The following is a 20,782-nucleotide window of genomic DNA, read 5'->3' as shown; positions in this document are numbered from 1 at the left end:
CTTATTAAAACCCTGCATTCTACCTCATACTGTTCATTCACACACGTTATAGTAGATAAGAAAAATAAATGCAAAGGAAAAGCTATACAAGCCTCAAAAGGAGACGCAGAGGGATGTGTTTCTGAGCAGCCATCCTGGTATGCCCCCGGCTGAGGACTTCTCAGGGTGCAGGACTTTCAGAGCTAAAACCAGGACCCTCCCTGCCACACTGAGAAAAACTGTTCACTCTAAACTCGAGGCAGAAAAGGGTTTCTTAAGACACAAAAAGCAAAAACAAAAAAAAAGCTGGATACATTTTACCACATCAGAACTAAAAGCTTCTATCAACCAAGGACACCATAAACAAAGTGAAAAGACACACAATAGACAGGACACGAATATTTGCAGCCAGCGGAGGATCGGGTTCCAGATCAGATCAACGGCGCTCACAAACCACTCGGAAACATATGAACGACCCCCTGGAAAAAGAGGGCAAAAAGTAAATGAAGAGGCAACACTCAGAGAGTGAAATCCAAATGGCCAAGTCACATAAGAAAAACTCTCAAGCAATCAAGGCAATGCAAATTAAACAATGTAATTTTCACTTCTCTGGAGGACTGGCAAAATTTCAGAATGTGAATGTATCAAGTGCTGGCGAGAGAAACGGGTACCTCCGACACTGCTGTTGGGAGTGACACAGCCACTTTGGGAAACAGTCTGGCAATAGCAGCTTAAATTTAAAATGCACTCATCCTAAGCCCCAGGAGTTCCATTCTTCGGATGTGCCTTATAGAGAAACACTTGTGCAGACGTGCTCAGTGCCTCACGCAGGTTGTCCCCTGCAGCACAGCCTGTGACAGGATCTGAGAGGGACCTCCATGGCCATCGGTAGCAGAAAGGTGAAAACAGCCATGGAATATTCTAAAGCAATTAGACAGAACCTATGAAGCCAGATAAATCTCCAAGATACACTGCAGAGTGAAAACAGCTTCACAGCGAGAAGTGCTGTGTGATGCCATTTCTTTAAAAAGCACATGCTTATGTCAAGAAAGTTTGGTGGGAAATGCCATGAATGGTAACAGTGGCTTTCCTGGGGAAGGGCGAAGGGTGGCGGGCGGGGGGAGGATTCATGTTCCAGAGGGATTTGAGCCTTATTTGCAATGTTTTCAATTTCTCACTTGGAGGATGTATTCATCACATACTAGTGTAATTAAATATATACGTGTATGTGTTGGAGTGAGTAATTTCTTTTCCAGAAAAACTTATCCCCTGAGCTGGAGACCACATTAGCCATTCATCCCATAAAATATTTATGGAGTCCCAACTACAGGCTAGGACTTTTTTTTTTTTTTTTTTTTTTTTTTTTGAGACGGAGTCTCGCTTTGTCACCCAGGCTGGAGTGCAGTGGAGCAATGTCGTCTCACTGCAAGCTCCGCCTACCGGGTTCACGCCATTCTCCTGCCTCAGCCTCCTGAGTAGCTGGGACTACAGGCACCTGCCACCACTCCCAGCTAATTTTTTGCATTTTTAGTAGAGACGGGATTTCACCGTGTTAGCCAGGATGGTCTCGATCTCCTGACCTCGTGATCTGCTGGCCTCAGCCTCCCATAGTGTTTTGATTACAGGCGTGAGCCACCACGTCCAGCCTAGGCCATTTCTAAAGATTGGGGATCACTCCTTTCCCTTCAAACAAAAACGGAGCGATCAACTTAGTCATCAGCAAAGTTCACCAGCAGACAGCAGTCCTTAAAGTAATGGGGTGACAGCTGCGTGGGGATTTGGGCTAAGTGGTGAGAAAATGTGAGGCTTGGAGCAGGTGAAGGAGAAGCAGACCTGAGGGGCCACTGGCTGTGGGGAGGTGCTTGGCTCTCACAGGTGTGCCCTGAGCACCCTGGGGGGAAAGGAGAGAAACGAAGATGTGTAGCCAGGTCACACCTCTCCCAGGGCCTTCTCGAGCTGCCGGGACATCATGACTCTGCCTTTTGCCTCCAAGCACCCGTTGGTCACAGGAAAGAAAACTGAAGGCTGCAGTGTGATTTGCAATGCACGGCAGGTTTTGCAGGTCAGGTGAGCACAGCTGTGGGGTTCTTGCACTGCCATGCTGGCGTTTGTGACCCCAGTACCCATGTCCTTCTGCGATCCTCCTGATTTCCTACTGGAAGTCTCAGGCTGGCTATGGCGGGGATGCCAGCTCCATTTCTGGACCGGAGGAGATAGCTAGGTCTCAGCCGTCCAGTCCTCCCCACTCCCTCACTCCAGTAAGTGGTTCAAGGGCCAGCTATATGACCCACCCTGAGTCTGGGACAGACAAGGAGAGGCTAGCTGGAGCTACAGACGCCCAGTTTCCTGAATTAACAGATGGCCCTTTTGCTTCTGTGTGTCTAGTCCATTTCAGTCACTTGCTACCAGAAAAGCCTGCTAAGTCCAGCTGGTTGTTATTAAGATTTCAAAAGAATTGGGCAACTCCAGACCCAATCTGGGTCTTCAGAGTTATAGCCTTCAGGGAGCCTTGCCCAGCCCCGACTCTGAGCTGAGCCAGGGAAACAAGGCATTAAATTTCAAACTGTCTTTTGCAGCCCCTAAAGCCACAACTTTTAATGAGCATCAGCTGGGACATGTCATGATATCATTGATCACGCCTTTCCCTTCAAAAAAAAATTTTAAAGGAAAAAAAAACTCATTTAGTGCAGAAATAACCCACTACGAGTCAGCACTTCGAAATCAGACTTCGAAGTCTGGAAGAATGAGTGGTTAATTTGTTCCTAAATTAATGCAGCCCTGGCCCCAGAAATAGCACATTATCCCTTTAAGGGTGAGAGTTAAGATTCCCAAGCAAGCTCCGGGAAGTAGCCACACAAATCATGGAAGCTGAGCTTCAGGTGGCAGCTGGACAGATCCTCCTGGTTCCAAAAGGAATGAAGTCAAAGGGACCTTCTTGAGGTCTGGCATCAGAGTGCACAAAGAGTTGTGGGCACACAGCCTGGTTCTTCCTTGGGTGCCGGGACCCTTGCTCCAAACCAAAACTTGGCATTTGCACTGGGGTCCTATCTGACTCAACACTGAAATGCAACATTGAAACCAAGAAACCCAGCCACACTCTCTGCCTCAGCCCCCTGCCAAGTGACCTCCTTTAAGTGCCAGCCCCATTCTGATGAATCTCAGATTGGAGCCACCAGACCAACCACCGCCCCAAGCTCCAGACTCAGACGTGCAATGGCTCAGTGTAAACAGCCCCTCCAAATCACCATGGTCAGCACGGAATGCGCGCTTCCTCTCCCAGACCTCCCCTCTCCACGGAAAGTGAAGGAATGCACTGCAGAAGCCTCCCACCAGTCTCCCTCCTCCCCGACCAAGCCTTCCACACCCCCATAAACAGCACCACCATCCACCCAGTGCTCAGACCCCAGACCTACAGGGCATCCTGGATTTGGGGTACCCAAGTCATGAGCAGGTCCTATCAGCCCCCAGTGCTTCCCACTTTCTCCGTCTCTGATGTACCCTCCTGTCCTCCAAGCAGCTGGCAACTCTGCTGCCATAGCCTCCAAATAAACCTGCGGCCACACAGCAGCCATGAGGAGCTTTCTCTCAGACACAGAGGGACATGCAATTCTCCAGCCTAGAACCTGCCATTGGCCTCGGGTTGCACATGTAAAACCCGTAGGGACTTCTGATGGAGGCCAAGGCCCATAGGCCACCTCCCCAAACTCAGCTCCCTCCAGTCCCCTAGCTGATGGGCTTCCAGCCTCAAGGACCCTCCTATTCCCCAGTGCCATCAAGTGAATTCTCACCTCAGGGCCTCCCTGCTCCCCGCAGCATCCCAGCATCTAGATCAGCGCCTGAAGCATTTTCAATGATGAATAATCATTTGCTGACCCACTGACAAAATATTCCGCTTTCTCCTTGGGGAAAGTGGGTCAGCAGTGGCTGAGCCCTGCCATCCATCCATCAAGGCCTAGACAGAGGCCGCAGAACTATTTTAAAAATGCCCAAAGACTGAGGAGCACAAGGAACAGGTGAGGAGTTGCATAATTACTGCAGGCAGAACATGGGCTCCTGGTGGCCCTGAACACACTGCCAAGCTGCCGAAGGTTAGGACTGGGAACGCCCTTTCCCAAAATCCAACCCAGAATACGCCTCACTGTTCTTAGTACTCATGCATTGCCAAAAACAGGGGTGCTTTAGGGGAGGACACTGACACTTGTGGGCACTTACTCTGTGCAGGCACTGGGGGAGGGGCTTCTGCCCCATTAGAGGGGGGCACCCTAGAGGGGCCTCATCTCCCTCTCCCGACTCCACCCTGGGAGCTCAGCACCGGGACTGGCGCTCAGTAGGGGCTCAATATTCCTGATGAGTGGATTCAGCTGCCCATCCTCTGTGCCTGAGCTAAGCTTCTGCCATGAGCTTCTCCTCCAAGGGCACCACAGAAGGCCTGGCAGGTAGCGGGCTCTCAAGTGTCCCCCAAATCCCCATGTCCCCCTTTCTTGACTTTGTGACTCCACGTATCCCTGTATCTCAGGGTTTCCCAACCCCAGCACTAGCCTGTGGACTACGCCATGACCGCCTCGTGGGGAAGGAGGGCTCCTGGCAGTGCAGGATGCTTAGCAGTGTCCCCGGCTTCTGCCCACTGGGTGCCAGTGGCGTTCCCCCAGGTGTGACAACCAGAAATGTCTTCAAGGGAAGGCAGGATCAACCCGTTTCGAGGCACTGAAAAGAACCACGGATGGATCTAAACCAGAGTTTCCAGAATGGCCCGATCCCAGAGTTTCCTGGTGCTTTGGTTAAAAACACAGATTCTCCCAGGAGATTGCAAGGGGCAGGCCTGGGTGGGGCCCCTGGAACAATCTGTAATAAGTGCCCCCAGTATCCTCACCAAGGGCCAGTGTGGAAACACTGGCCTAGCTCTCCTCCACCCCACTCCGGGCTCTGCCTGCTGGACACCTGGTACTCATGCACCCATGGCCACTGAGCACAGGCAAAACTCTAGCCTTGTCACCAGGAGGCCTGAGGCCACTCCCCATCCTCAGCTCCTCTTCCCTGGCCCAGCTGGGGCCCTGGCCATTTTCTGGATTCCTCAGGCCCCTCTTCCTAGCTCCCATCCCTTGAACTGCAGCTGGACCCTCTCCAGGGTCAGGTGTCTGCCCAGCAGGGGGCGAGGGGCCAGTCCCACGTGGGTGGAGGCCCATGGCCCTCCCTGGGGAAGAAGTGCGAACAAGCGCAGAGCCCTCCCTTGGGTGGCCAGCGCTGTCCATACGATCCCAACTGCTGCCCCCAAGACACAGGTATCCCCCATTTCACAGATGCAGAAACTGAGGCGCAGCAAGGTCAAACGCCATGCGCACAGGCTCATGCAGCGGGCAGAGGGGAATTCCAAACCCCAGACTGTCGACCCCAACGCCAGCGCTTCTGACCCTGTGGACAATGCCCTTGTTTAGGGAGAGACTCTGGTGACTTTGCTGCGAGGGGGAGGAGGGGGGCGGTAAGCCCGAGACCCGGGGCGCCCACCTCTGTGGCTGGGGGCGCAGCGGGCCTCCTGGCCACCCGCAACGGCCAAGGGCAAGGGATCCAGGAGGAGTCGTCCCCCAGCGCCTCGTGCCCGGCGGGCACCCCGGGCCCCACGTCCCGCGTCCCCTCCCCGCGGCGCGCGCTTACCTTGCGCAGGACCTCGGGCTGCGGCGGCGGCGGCGGCGTCCCGGGCCCCGAAGGCGCCCAGCAGCGAGCGCAGGGGCGCAGGACAGCGGGCGCGCCCCCCGCCACGGCCACGCATCCCGCCGGAGGGCTGCGGAGCGGAGCCGGGGCCGCGGGGAGGCGCCGGCGGGGCGGGACCGGGACCAGGGCCGGGGGCGGCGCCGCCACGCGAGGCCGGCCCCTCCGCCGGGCGGGGGCTCCGAGGGGCGCCGCTGCGACCTTGACCCGCCCGGAGCCGCAGCCTCGCCCGGGCGAGCGGGAGCGGAGACCTCAGCGCCGTGCCCGGGGCCTTCCAGAGATGCCCTAGAAACGTTAAAGGGACAGCCGGGCGGGAGGTGTAGCCGCCGGTTCCCCGCGCTGTAAACAGGCAGCAGCGCTGGAGCCGCTGTGGGGCGGCGGGCGAGTCGCTTGGCCTCTCTGAGCCTCAGTGGTCTGGTGTGTAAAATGGGCTGGGGCTGAAGTGGGATGGGCCGAGACTGAGCCGGGCCTGGCGCTCCCTAAGTTGGAGACTCCTTGGCTGCCTTTAATGTAAGGGCGGTGGGAGGCACTGCTGCCTTTCGAATAAACCCCATATATTTACCTTTTTTGCTATGAAACAAAACATTCGTATTTAGCTTAATGAGTGCTGCCTGGGGGACACATTTGTAACCACCAACCAGCTCCAGAACTAGAACTGTGCCGGCCCCGTCCTCTGACCCTCCCAGCGCCCTCTCACAAAACGCCCGTCCACCCACCAGCACCTGGGCCTGAAGGGGTTGGGGTGACTCTCCGGAGGCCTCAGCAGCCTCTACTGACTTTGGGGTTTTTGTAGCCACAGCCCTGCCCTTGAGGCAGGATCCTGGCCTGAGATGGACTCAGGGTCCCCATCAGTACCCACACAGCCACGTCCCCAGCAGAGTTCCGGGTAACCTTCCTCCTGACAGTCAGGTCCTTAGAGCCCCAAAGGAACACCACTCCCCTCCTCCACCACTGAAGGCTTTCAAAGTGCACTCTGCTGAGGGACTAGGAACCCCCGTTCCATCCCCCAGCGGCTCCCCCAGCAGGTGCAATCAGTGGGCCACACAGCTGCCAGGGCAGTGCTGGGATTGGGATGTAGCCAGGCCTCCCAGCCACCTGCCTCCTCCCTGGCAGCCTGCCTGCTTCCCGCATCTCCCGCCCAGACTTCTCAGCCTCATCTTCAGAACTGCTTAACGGCTGTAACAGTCGGCAGCCAGCACCTGGTGGCACTGCGCTGAGCATACATTCCCTGAACCTTTAGAAAACTCACTGAGGAGGGCGCTGTTACTGTGCCCACTTTATGGATGAGAAAATGCAAGCTCCATGAAAGATGAAACTTAGTCCACTGTTCCAATGCCCCTCCTACTTCATCCTGTTTGCTCCTCCATCAGCTCCTGGAGAGAGGCACTATCATCATGCCCTCCTTTCTAGAGGAGGAAACTGAGGCTCAGAGAAGTGAAGTTACTTGCCTAGAAAGTGAGAAAGGTGCAGCGTCTGGATTCAACACCTGGCCAGTGTTGCGGTGCTTCCTTGCTCTGTGCCCAGCTCATTGGTTTGCCCTGGTGAACTCCTACCCAACCTTCAAGACCTGGCTTAAGTGTTTGCCTCTTTTCTGAAGGCTTTAATCCTTCAGTCTCCCTGCCTGTCTTCCCCAGGCCTTTGGCTCTCCCTTCCGCAGGCCCCCTGCACTGGGTGCACACTCTGTTGGCCATACACTGCATCCCATTGAGATGATTTGTCCACCCATCTGCCCTGCCCCACACTGGGCTGGAATTTGAGAGGACAGGCATTGGTCCTGGTCACTCGGGGACCATGTGTTTTGCAGGCTTTGTCCCACTCTGCTGGGAATAGCATTTCCATTTCCTGCTGGAAGCCTCCTTCCCCACTCTGTGGACCCAGGGCCCCTCCCTAATTCCAGGGGAGAGCTCATGACCTAGTCCAACCAACCAGCATAGATCATCCACCTGACCTCAGAGACTGGGCCAGAAAAGTTGGTTCACAGAGGCACACATTTGGGACTTTGCTGGACTGGGAGAGAGAAGCCCATGTTATCCACTAGTCCTGAGAAGGATGGTCTGAACGTCCAGGGCCATTACATGGCTCAGAATCAAAAGAACACAGAAGAGGGAGGAGCCTGGACAGGGAGGTATCAGGGGCTGCTGGCATTGTCCGTGTTAGCAGCTGGTTCCAGCTGTGCCTGAAGGCAGCCCTATGGAGGACTGGAATTTTCAGTCCCACCCTCCTTGCCATTTCCTTTTCTCCCTAGCCTTGGTGGGGAAGAGGTCACTGGAGGAAAGAGTTAGGAGACAGAAATGTTAGCATGAAGACAAATTCAAGGTGTGCTAGGAAAGGTCTCTCTCTTTCTGCCGGTCCTGCCGCCTGTCCACAGGCCAGAGCCTTCGTGGCCCCTGATCTGTTTGCACATGGATCTATTGGTGACCTACAGAATGGGGCTTCACATGGCAGCCCTCTCAAATACACACTACCAAGGACGCTGACTAACCCTGTCTGAGGCCAGCAGACACTGTTGGCCTCCTTAGGTGTGACCTGAGTTGGGCTTTTGAACTCTGAGCAGGTTTCTTCAGAAGAGGATGCAGAGGGGAAGATGAAGGCTAATCATTCATCCTCACTGAACACTTCCGATGCGCCAGGACCTGTGCTAAACACTCCATCTGCTTTATCCCAGTTCATCTTCACAAAAATCTAAAGACAGCATTATTCATTATCCCTAAGAAAACTGAAGCTCTCAGAGGCTCCCCGAGGCCCTGCTGCTAATATTAGGACAAGCCAAGCTCCAGGCCTCGTAACGACTCCAGGACCTGTGCGCTTCACCAGAGCCACATCACCCCTGGGTGCTCCTAGGGCAGAGGACAGGCTGGCCAGGCCCAGCCCCTGCAAGGAATCCAGAAGGGCTGAAGGCCACCCCATCAGCTGCTCCCTCGGGCCCAGCAGGACCCTCAGGGCCAGCCCTGTGGGTAACATCCCTTCTTTGCGAGGACCCTCCAGGGTGTCCTGAATGTCCGTGGGTTGGTCTGGGCCGTGGGAACACAGATCAGCAGGAGCCCTGCTGCGAGGATCCCCCTCGGCTGTAGGGCTGAAGTCTAGGACACAGCAAGGGCCATGAGGGACAAGGGGTATTGGTCTTTCCTGCAGCCACGTGCAGTGGGGCATCCACTTGGCTAAGCCACCTAGCCCCACGTTTGAGCCCCACTCACTCCAGGGACTCTTTCAGTTCCAATGGGCTGAAATCCAAGTCCTTCTGGCTGGAGCAGAAAAGGCACCCCTTGGCCACTGGAGAGACCAGGAGGAGGGGTGGTGACAGACATGGCTGAATCCAAGAGTTCCACTACCAAAGCTTCAAGGGGCCACCTCCTTCCTTGGAGCTCCAGAGAAAGCACCAAGCCGAATTTGCTTGGACCACCTCACAGCACCTCTCCCCAACTCTGAACTGGTCCTCATCACTAAGGGATGGGAACTACGGGTTAGCCAGGCTGGTGGCACAGAGGAGGATGGAAGTGGGGTAGGATCAGCTCACCTGAGCCTCCTCTGCTGAGGCCTGGGGAGAGGAGGTTCTCCAAAAGCTGCTTTGGTGCAGCTGCCTAGAAAGGGGGAGAGCTTGGGGCAGAGCAGACACCAGGCTCTCCATGACACTGCGCTTCCAGGCCAGGCCAGCTCCTCATGCAGAGCCCGAGTCGGGGGAAATGGCCAGAATGACTGCGATGAGAGCTGCCTGGACAGGCACAGGGCCCCAGGCTCAAAAGGGTCCAGACTTGGCTTCCCGCCCTACCACCACCACCTGGCATCTCTTCATAATTTTTGAATAAGGGAACTGTACTTTCATTTGCATTAGACCCCTGGCAAATTCCGTAGCAGGTCATGGCTGTGAGTGACCTCCCTGGACACACACCAACCCAACAGCAGTGACTTGCCAGGTTCACTGTCTCTGTCTATGCTGGGAGTTTCTTCAGCATCCTTATGACCCGCAGGAACCAGCTGGGATACCTTCACAATGTTTTCCCTGCAGGCATGGAGTGAGGACTAGGGGTGATTTCTTGTAAGCCTATAAAACCCGGTTGCCCTGCAACTTGTGGACAAGTAAGACTTGAGTTCATGGAACCCAGTGTATGTATATATGATACAGACCTCTGTGTGTACAACATCACAGCTCGGAATGACCCAAAGCTTTCTTTCTCAGTGTTGGTTGGCAATGCACCTGAGCTCCACAGGGTCACTAGGCTGCCTCAAGGATCAGTAAGAGTGCTGCAATTGATTGGCAATGTCTGATAAGGGCAAGGGCCAGCAGAGTGGAGCATGTGTGCTACATAGTTACCAATCTTTCTGCTGTCTGGGAGGAAATGAGGACTCTGCTTCTAAGAGCTAGAACACTTAAAGAACATGTTGGGGTAAAGGCTGGCTATCACTGAGGGCAGAGACTGTGTGTAATCACCATTCAAAATCCCCAGTACCACACAGACTTTGGTTCATGGTAGATGCTCAATAAATAATTAATAAAGAAAGATCTAAAAGGCACCACGAAGATGAGGTTTTACCATAAAATGATGAAAATGGTTTGGAACAGGTAGAAGTAGTGGGCGCACAGCATTGTGAATGTCCTAAATGCCACTGAATTGTTCACTTTAAAAGGGCTAATTTGGTATTACACAAATATCACCTCAAATAATTATTTAAAAAAAAAAAAAAAAAGGAAAGGGTGGCTTATGCCTATAACCCCAGCTGCTCAGGAGGCTTCAAGCTTCAACTCGCTTGAAGCCAGGAGTTCAAGACCAGTCTGGGCAACATAGTGAGACCTCATCTCTACAAAAAATTTAAAAAGTAGTTGGGTTTGGTGGCGCAAGGCTGTGGTCCCAGCTACTCAGGAGGATCGCTCGAGCCCAGGAGTTTGAGGCTGCAGTGAGCCATGACATGCCACTGCACTTCAGCCTGGGCAGCAGAGCAAAACCCCATCACTAAAAATCATAAACACATAATTAAAAAATAAACTAAAATAAAGGAAAGAAATCCTCCTTTTAAAAAAAGCCACTGTAAGTTACTCAGAGTGACTGGAATGATCCCATCTTCTTCATCATTATCATTCCAGTACAGTGCAGTACAGTCTTTTCTTTTATAATAAAAATCCATGACACGTTTGCATTCTCTCCACACACATAAATTTTCCCTCCAAATCTTCCAGGGGCACTGACCCTAGAGGAGAAGACACTCAGCCCCTCTAGCAGCCCCTGGGCTGCACGCCGGGGGCCCCAGGACGCAAGACACCCAGACCTGGGCCTGACCCCAGAAGAATTCTCCGTGAGCGGCCTGCATCCCCTCATCCCAGGCTCCATCCCGCATCCCTGCTCTTGTTCCTTTCTCCTTGCGTCATCCCCGTCTCTCTGGGTCCCCGAGGTCGCAGCTGCTGCTGAATTTTGTGAATCGCTCTAAACTGCCTTAAATCCTCTTTGAGTCACGTGGCAGATATCCAGGAGCGACGGCTGTTTTTTCTGGGGCAGGCGCTGTGGGCTGTGGGCTGGGCCTTGTCCTGGCAGCGTTTCCACCCTGCCTCAGGGACCCCTAACCCTGGGCTTCTCAGCATCTTGTAGGAGGGGACATAGGTCCAAGGTCCCCCGGGCTGTGGGAGACGCCTTGCAAGGCCAGACCCTCAGCTGAGCTCTGCCTCCAGCTGTAGGATTCTCGACCGCTCTCTCCTTCGTCAGCGTGCTGACTGAGGTTAGGAGTCTGAGCGGTCCACTTCCCTCTGGGAAGCCCGGGGTGGGTTTCTGGATCAGCTCTGCCGGCAGCACTGGGGAGAAACGGGCAGAAACCTTGGGTATTTATTTCCTGGAATCTGCAACCCAGGGAGGATCCAGACGCCCTCTAGTGGCCACTAGGACGGGTGCAGGCGAGCCTGCCCAACTCTCCCCAATTCTGGTGGGCGGGAGGTACCCCTGGCTAGGGGTTCTCTGATGTTGGGGCTGTGGTGAAAGGAGCCTGCAGCGGAGGCATGCAGGTGCTGGATCCCTTTGAGCTTTCTAAAATTCATCCAGCTTTTCATTCTAGTCAACATGTGTCTATATTCTTTTCATACACCTCACTTTCTCACCAAATATTTAAGTAAAAATCAATGCTCTGGAAGATGCACGGTGTGTACCCAGGGGCTTCAGGGGCCACTTCCGAGCACCCAAGGGTACCCACCCTGCAGCACGGCCCAGAGCCTCCTGTGAAGAGCTGTGGCCTGTGCCGGGCAGGACTCTGCTCTCCCCACTCCCTGGTCCTGTCCCAATTCCCCGTCCTTGCCCCGATGCCTCTCATTTCTCTGACAGTCCCCTGCTGAATTCAGGTGTGGGTCTAAGCTGCTTTGAACCGTCTTTGACACATTGTGGGACTATCCATAAATTGTTAAAAACAAATCGTCAGCATGTAAAATGGTGCAGCTGCCTTGGGAAACAGTCTAGCAATTCCTCGAAAAGCTAAACATCAAGTTGCCACATGACCGAGCAATTCCACTTCCAGGTATGTACTCAACAGAACTGGAAACATTTTTCCCCAGAAAAGCAAGTACATGGCTGTTCATAGCAGCATTCACCATAACAGTGAAAAAGTGGAAGCAACTCAAATATCTGTCAGCTGATGAAAAAGTCAGGGGTAGTACCCTAGTCCCTCAGTATCCATGGGGGGTTGATTACAGAACATCCAGGGATACCAAAATCCACAGATGCTCAATTTATTTATATGAAATAGTGTACTACTTGCTTATAAGCTACATACATCCTCTTGTATTCATTAAATCAGGGATATCTAATCTTTTGGCTTCCCTGGACTGCATCGGAAGAAGAATTGTCTTGGGCGACACACAAAATACACTAACGATAGCTGATGAGCTAAAAAGAAATTGAAAAAAAAAACTCTCATAATGTTTTAGGGAAGTTTATGAATTTGTGTTGGGCTGCATTCAAAGCTGTCCTGGGTCACATGTGGCCTACCGGCTGCCCTTTGGACAAGCTTGCTTTAAATCATCTCTAAATTACTTATAATACCTGATACAATGTAAATAGTCATTATGCTGTATTGTTTATAAAATAATGACAAGAAAAAAGTCTGTGCATGTTCAGTACAGATACTCCATCCTTTTCTTTTAAAAATATTTTCAATCTGCAGTTGGTTGAATCCACGGATGTGGAATCCACGAATTTGGAGGGCCAGATGTATACCCATAAAATGGAATATTATTTGACAATAAAAAGGAATGATGTACTGATCCACACTACAACACAGATAAACCTTGGAAAGATTGTGCTAAGTGAAAAAAAAAATCATAAAAGTCTACATCGTGAATGACTCCACTTACATGAAATGTGCAGAAAGGGCCAATCCAAAGAAACATAAAGTAGCTTAATGGTTGCCAAGGGCTGGGGAAGGGGAGGATGGGGAGTGACTGCTTAATGGTTTTCTTTATGGGGTGGTGAAAATGCTGTGGAATCAGATAGTATGATAGTTACACAGCCTTGTGAATATACTAAAAACCACTGAATTGTCTGAATTATATGCTTTAAAATGGTGAATTTAGACTATGTAAATTATATCTCAATTAAAAAAAAATTATCAATACAGCCACCTGGTTGAGGGTCTACCATGTGCCAGATGCTTAGAAGTAATCTGTCAACCCTCCCCACCCCAGCCAGCAACCCTGGCAGTTGGGGGAAAAAAAAAATCTTACAGGAAGAACACTGAGTCAAGAAAGCTGCAGTATTTGGTTTGGGAACAGGCTCTACACCTTACAACTTGTGTGAGAAGAAGGCAAGGGTTGGGTAGGGAAAGAAACAGGAGGTCATGGGGCCCCAGAAGCCAATGTTGTGAACAACCAGGTCCCTTACAACTGATACGGCAAGATAAGGGTGCTCGCTGGAATCTGCCCATCGTCCATCCACCATCTATTTCCCATCCATTATCCATCCATCCAGCATCCTTCCATCCATCTTCCATCCAACATCATCCATTCATCCTTAATCTATCCATCCTCTATCCATGATCCATCCATCCATCCACTTACCCACCCATCTACTCATCCATCCATCTTCAATCCATCATCCATTCATCCCTGATCTATCTATCCTCCATGCATCCATCCATCCACCCATCCATCCATTCATCCATCTGTCCATCCATTCTCTCTCTCTTTTTCTCTCCCCACCCCCTCTCTCCTGCTGCCTTTGTGTTTCCATCAGCTTTGGTTTCTGTTTCTGACTCTCTCTGTTCTCTCCTTTCTCTGTTTCTGTCCCAGTTTCTCCCTCAGTACCTCTTGCTCTCCCCGCTGCAGCTGCAGTGATCAGAGGGTGCTTCCCCGCCCCATGGATGGAGTCTTTCATGGCAAAGTGCGGGTGGATGAAATGGTCCCGGTAGTGCAGTGCTTCTTATGGCCTTTCTTCTCTTGTTTTACCTGGACGCCTTTCCTAGGATTTGCTTCCCCACTTTATCTGCCACTGACAAGGGGCTCTACAGGATTTGGGCTGAGAAGAAACAGAGGGGCAAGAATCCTTTCTGGGATTTCCCCAAATCTTGGAATTCAGCCGTTTCTACCAGAGACCCTCTGCCTGTGCCAACCCCTGCCTGGACGACTCATGGCCCCCTCCCCTGCCAATTCTTCCCTCAAATCTCCCTACATGTCCACTCCTCAGAAAGTCCCTCCCCAGCAGTCTGGGCCAATTATTCTCCCTTGATTTCTGCATCACAGCTCCCTGTGGGTGTCCTTCCGTGAGTTGAAACTGGTCTGTCCCTAGAACCCAGACGTGCTTGTGACACTCCCGTTCCTCACACCTTCAAAGGCTCCGGCCTCAGTTCCCGAGAAACAGAGCCTGAGGCCCAGACACAGGTGACCCTTTGGGGCTAGGGAGTGTGGGCCAGGAGCCAGAGGAAGGGAGGGAAGAGGCAGCTGCCACTTCATGGCAAACCAGTTGCTGGATGTCAGGGGCACACATGAGGGTGCAGGGTGAACACATCCTTCATCTCATCATCTGGGATACTCGCTGTTAATGACACCAAGGTGACAGGTATAACCTGGGATTGTCCCAGGCAAACTGAGACATGAGCCACCCTGTGTATGGTGACTCCCTGAGGATGGCCCATCTGGCGGCGGGAAAGGAGGAGGATTTGATGGGAGGTGGCATCCTCCCGTCTCCTGTTGGATGAAGATTTACCCCAGTGGGCCCTGACTCCCCTGACCCTCCTCCACCTGGGCACAGAGCAGGGTCCACAGCAGTTCCTCCGGGATGCCTGGGCAGCAAGGAGTGGCAAGGCACTTCAGGTGAAGGCTGAGCCCCCATAGAGCTCAAAGTCACAGCAGAGGCCGAGACAACAGGCATGAGGCAGAAAGGCTCCAAAACCTCAATGAGGAGCCACGGCAGGCCCCGCCCACCTGCCCAGCCTCAGGTGTGCTGTGCCTTCGCCACAGATGCCCTATCCCTCCTCCCCTCCCCTGGGTCCTCTCGTTCTGGAGCTTTCAGCCCCACCCCCACTCTACACACACACACACTCACACGCACACACACATGTACAGTCACACTCACATGCACACTCTACACACACACATGCTCACACTCACACATGCAGTCTCACACACTCATACACACACACTCTCAGACACACAGTCACACACATGCACACGCACACTCACACACTCACTCTCACACTCATACACACACACTCACACACACGCTGCACTGCAGCCACTGGCTCACCTGCCCCTGCAGTGGGCTCAGATCTCGAGGAAGACAGTGGCTGCATCTCATCCCCACCGAGCCCCCGAGCCCAGCAGGGCACCTGGCACACAGCAGGCGCTCAACTCTGTTTGTCAAATGAATGTTGACAGCCAAGTGGCCCCGGTGAGGCATTAATCCAAAGAAGCAGGGCACAGAGATGAGATTGGGAAGGGAAGCTGTGGGGAAGGGATGGCAGAGAAGTAGAGACCCTGGAGAGCTGAGCCAGTGATGAGGGCTGGGACTCCCGGCCCGTGCAGAGTGAGAGCAGTTAGGGCTCAGAGGCCCTGCAGATAGGGGAGACCTGCCTGAGGGGCTTGGCGAGAAATCTGGGGCTTCGATCCTCAGAGCTGCTGGGCCTCCTTCTGGGCCAGGACCCTTGCTGCACAGCCAGGAGACGGTGCCCGGGACCCAAGTCCCCAGGGCCAGAAACACACATGGTTTACAGAGTACCTGCTGCACGCCACCCCTGAGCCCAGCCCGGGGTGTTTCTGCAGTGGGTCCCCATCGCTGACACCAGCCTGAGACCTGTCATAAAAGATCACAGCTGAGGAATGAGTCCCGATAGCAAATGGGTCCCTCCCCCTAGGCAGGTTCCCACCAAGGAGCCACACTGCCCTGGGGAACATGGAGAAGGGGCGATGGATGGGTGAGTCTGGCCAGGGCAGGGCTGGCAGTGGTCAGAGTCGCACCAGCTCCTCGTCCAGGCAGGGGGAGGACGCCGTTCATTAGCATCTGGTTCATGGGTGGGTGGCAAACTTGTCCTGTAAAGGCCACATAGCAAATATTTCAGGCTTTGCAGGCCACGAGGCCGCTGCCCCTACAGTGCCAAAGCAGCCCCAGATAATATGTAAACAAATGGGCGTGGCTGTGTTCCAATAAAACTTTATAAGACAGGCGACTGGACTTGGCCCACAGGTCACAGTTCTGACCCCTGACCTAAAACACGACATCAGTCTTGTGTCAGTTCCATGGTAGCCAGGAGACAAAAGGCTGAGTCAAGTGGATCTGACGAGTGCGTGTTGAGGGCCTAGGACAGTCAGTGCCGGGGTGCAGCAGGGAGGAGGGGACAGAGTCCCCGACGGTGGCAAAGACCTCATCACGCTCACCTCTGACGCTGACAGCAATACAACAGGGAATCACTGTTCCCTTCTACAATTTATATTGCTCTTTAAATGGAATATCTGACTCACGGCGTTGATAAGGTGTCCGCCTGTGGTTGCCAGAAAAGTTACAAGAGTTCGAGATGTCTCTGCCAGGGGCTCCTAGACTCAGGAGGAAGATGGAAGAGACTGCCCTTGGATGGACCACAGGGCGGCTTGAAGCAGTGGGAAACAAAGATGGAATTTCTTAAGGTTCTTGTTTCATCTTTTAAGGTCATGAGAGTGTTGCACTCAGCCCTCTTTGTATTCACGTTTAAACAACCCAGGTTAAAAATTATCACTTCCCCTCCCAAGCAGCTGTGTCCCTCAGGGGTGGTCAGCATGGCCAGCGTGACCGATGGCAGCCCACAAGCCAGGGCCCCCCCTATGCTTGGACTCCTGTGATGGGACCCACTTTGGAACAGGGACAGTCGTCAGCCCTGGGACCGCACATCCCCGTTCGCTGGGACAGCCCCTTTGCATGCTTTGCTGTACAGGGATGACTGTTAACCACACTCCTTTCCCTCTCTAAAGTTTCCTGGTTTGGGTGATCAAGCCTCCCTGGGTGTAAGTGAATGGCTAACAGCAAATAGCCAAGGGAGGGTCTTAGTCGTTCAGAGCCCCTCTCCAGCCTGCACATGTGCCCAGCGCTGAGATGGACACAGGACCACAGCCTGGCACCAACCTCACACAGGCCCCAGGGGGGATGATGCCCACTGAGGAGGGCGGGAGGCTCCATCAGGCACCAGCCTGGCCTGGCCCCATGGCATGGGACCTGGACAATCATGTGACAGGTGGCCCCTGCTGGGTGAGCAGGTTTGTCTCATTTGTTGCCTCTCCTTGTCCATCTCTCTGTCTCTAGGTCTCTGCCTCTTGCTTTGTCTCTCTCTAAGTATCTGTGTGTCTCTGGACTTTGCTCCATATTTCTCTCCCCCTGTCTCTCTGCAGATCTCTGCATCTCTCTAGACTTTGTTCCATACATCTCTGTCTCTGTGTCTATGTGTCACTCTCTGGACTTTGTTCCATATCTCACTGTCTGTGTTTCTCCCTCTCTCTATGTCTCTGTCTCTCTGGATTTTGCTCCATATCTCTCTGTCTCTGTGTCTCTGTCCTTCTGAATGTCTCTGGCTGTCTCTCTGTCTCTCTTTGGACATTGTTCCATATGTCTCTGTCTCTGTGTCTCCAGCTCTTTCTGTATGTCTCTGTCTCTTCAGATTTTGTTCCATATCTTTCTGTCCCTGTGTCTCTGTCCCTCTGGACTTTGTTCTATATCTCTCTGTCCCTATGTCTCGGTCCCTCTGAATGTCTCAGTCTCTGTATCTTTGTCCCTCTGCATGTCTCTGCATCTTTGCCGACTTTGTTCCTTGTCTGTTTTTGTTTCTGTTTGTCTCTGTCTGTCTCAGCCTGTCTGTCTCTGTCTCTCTGTCTGACTCTGTCTCTCTATCTGTCTCTGTCTCTCTGTCTCAGCCTGTTTGTCTCTCTCTGTCTCTGTCTGTCTCAGCCTGTCTCTGTCTCTCTGTCTCTGTCTCTCCATCTGTCTCTGTCTCTCCATCTGTCTCTGTCTGTCTGTCCCTCTGTCTGTCTCTGTCTCTCTGTCTGTCTCCCTCTGTCTCTCTCTGTCTCTGTCTCTCCATCTGTCTCTGTTTCTCTGTCTGTCTCTGTCTATCTCTCCCTGTCTGTCTCTGTCCCTCTGTCTCTGTCTCTCTGTCTCTGTCTCCCTCTGTCTGTCTCTGTCCCTCCATCTGTCTCCATCTCTCTGTCTCCCTCTGTCTGCCTCTGTCTCTCCGTCTGTCTCTGTCTCCCTCTGTCTGTCTCTGTCTCTGTCTCCCTCTGTCTGTCTCTGTCTCTCTGTCTCTCTCCCTCTGTCTCTGTCTCTCTGTCTGTCTCTGTCTGTCTCTCTCTCTGTCTGTCTCTGTCTCTCCATCTGTCTCTGTCTCTCTGTCTCCCTGTCTGTCTCCGTCTCTCTGTCTCTGTCTCTCTGTCTGTCTCCCTCTGTCTGTCTCTGTCTCTCTGTCTCCCTCTGTCTCTGTCTCTCTGTCTGTCTCCCTCTGTCTGTCTCTCTCTGTCTCTGTCTCTCTGTCTGTCTCCCTCTATCTGTCTCTGTCTCTGTCTGTCTGTCTCTGTCTCTCTGTCTCTCTGTCTGTCTCTGTCTCTCTGGCATGTCTGATCATGCTCTATATTCTCTGTGTCTCGCTGCATCCCCCTCCCTGTCCACCCTTTTCTCTCCGTGGCTGTGGTAAGAGGCTGTGATTCCACATTCTGCATCAGGGCAGGTAGGGGAGGCCGGCTCTGCCCTTGGCCTGGGGGCGGACGCTGCTTTCCCCCCATGCCCGGGGTGTTCCTTGGACTCATCCTCTTCATCTGAGTGGTGGTCGAAGTCCAGAGCTGTGGGCCTGGGCAGGGGACAGAGGGAAGGAGGTGTCCACATTGTCTCTTGGTGCCATAGGCCCCTCTGGCCCCAGCCCATGGCAGTCTCTGCTGGGCCCAGCCCAGCTCTCCGGCTTCCTGAGACCGGGGAACTCAAGCGCGCCCTGACTCCAACCATCTCCTCAATGGGCCAATCAGCTCCCTCTCAGGTCTGCAGACGGGTCATAGTGTAAGCCTGTCATTTTTCATCAAATTACTTGTGAAGACAGAGGCTGAAACTCTGCCTCCCCCATGTCACTCTCGGGGTCGCCATCTGAGTGGGGTGAAGTCCTCCCAGGTTCTGAAGACCTTGGTGCATCTCAACATGTGTGTGAATCTTCCGGTCTATTCTATTCTCCATCCTTTATGATTCTGCTAATGTGAAATTTTTTTAAAAGGTAAAATGATGACTTTCAAACATATATAAAATGAACGTGCGTCAAAGATTTGTTTTTTTTGTACTCACTAACTAATGAGGAATCCAATAAGGTATTAAAAACCAGTTCAAAGGAGAATCCAAAGGGCAGCCAGTCAGGAATGCTGACATGAATTCGCTCAGTGAAGGTGCAAAATGAGCTTCTGGAGAGGGGCCCAGTGTACCTCCACCAGCCAAGACTCATCCACCTTTCTATGAACCCAGGATAATTTGCACTCCATCCATTTCTACCATGTACAGAGCTGCAAAATAGCTCAGAGACAGTCAAAGGCACAGAAACCCCACCGAATCAGATAACCCAGATGCGGGACTGGAACCCTAGTTCTCCATTGAAATCATTCCCAGTAAGTCTTCCACAGCTTTTCCTAACAGCTTTAACATTTAAAAAACCTGATTTCTTTCGTTCCTTATCCTCACAAATGCTCTCTTTCATTCCAGGGCCTCCTGGACCTGCAGGATCCATGCTCTTGACAGTAGCCATATAACAGAAGGGGCAGCTTCTGCATGGCCAAGTTCACCTTCACCCTCAGCCTTTGCAGATATTGCTAATCAACCAGAGCCTGGGTCCCAGTGAGCCCTGAGGCTGGGTCACAATATTGATGCTGCCATCAATATTGATGGCAATATTGATGGGGGCTTCCCCTGATGGGGGAGCCAAGATGGGGGCTTCCCTTGGCATGGGGGGTGGTCAGCACCCTGTCTCATTCATCTGCTTTCTATATCTGTCCCACCCTGGGTTTCCCCATCCTTCGCCTTCTCCTTCATCTCTCCTCCTCCTGTTCATCTTCTTCTGGTTTACTTTCTTTTAAAAAATGTGGTGAAATACCCATAAAATTTACCATCTTAACCATTTTTAGGACTATAGTTCAGCAGTGGTAAGAATATTTACATCATGCAACCATCACCACCATCATTTCCAGAACTGTTTTCATCTCGCAAAACGGAAACTCTACCCATCATTCTCCCTCCTCCCAGCCCCTGGCAACCACCCTGGAACTTTCTGTCTCTATGAGAATTTGACTATGCAAGGGACTTCTTGTGAGTGGAATCACACAGTATTTGTCCTTTCGCCTCTGGCTTATTTTACTTAGCATAATGTCCTCAAGTTTCACCCACGGTGTAGCCTGTGTCACAATACCCTTCCGTTTTAAAGCTGAATCGTATTCTGTTGTGTGTACAGGCCACATTTGCTCTGTCTATCCATCCATAGACTCTTGGGCTGCCTCCACCTTTGGGCTATTGTGAATAATGCTGCTCTGAACACCTGTGTACAAATATCTGTTGGAGTCTCTGCCTTCGGTTCTTTCAGGTATGTACCCAGAGGCAGAACTGCCGGAGGCTATGGTAATTCTATTTCTGGTTATTTTGAGGATGCATCATTTTTCATAGCG

At 52.6% G+C, this 20,782-nt stretch overlaps 1 protein-coding gene across 1 annotated transcript in view; it reads right to left on the bottom strand.

The window, feature by feature from the left end:
* PHACTR3 (phosphatase and actin regulator 3) overlaps nt 1-5,809 on the bottom strand; it is a 270,926-nt gene extending 265,117 nt beyond the window's left edge. Inside the window, exon 1 of the mRNA XM_001141144.5 lies at nt 5,629-5,809. Within this exon, the coding sequence (XP_001141144.1) occupies nt 5,629-5,743 (115 nt within the window). The 5' untranslated portion in view covers nt 5,744-5,809. The remainder of the gene's footprint in view (nt 1-5,628) is intronic.
* Between the last annotated feature and the right edge of the window lie 14,973 nt (nt 5,810-20,782).

The sequence above is a fragment of the Pan troglodytes genome, chromosome 21 (assembly GCF_028858775.2).
Source record: "Pan troglodytes isolate AG18354 chromosome 21, NHGRI_mPanTro3-v2.0_pri, whole genome shotgun sequence".
Taxonomy (NCBI): Eukaryota; Metazoa; Chordata; class Mammalia; order Primates; family Hominidae; genus Pan; species Pan troglodytes.
Note: the sequence above shows the minus strand (reverse complement) of the source record. Positions and strands in the feature narration are given on the sequence as shown.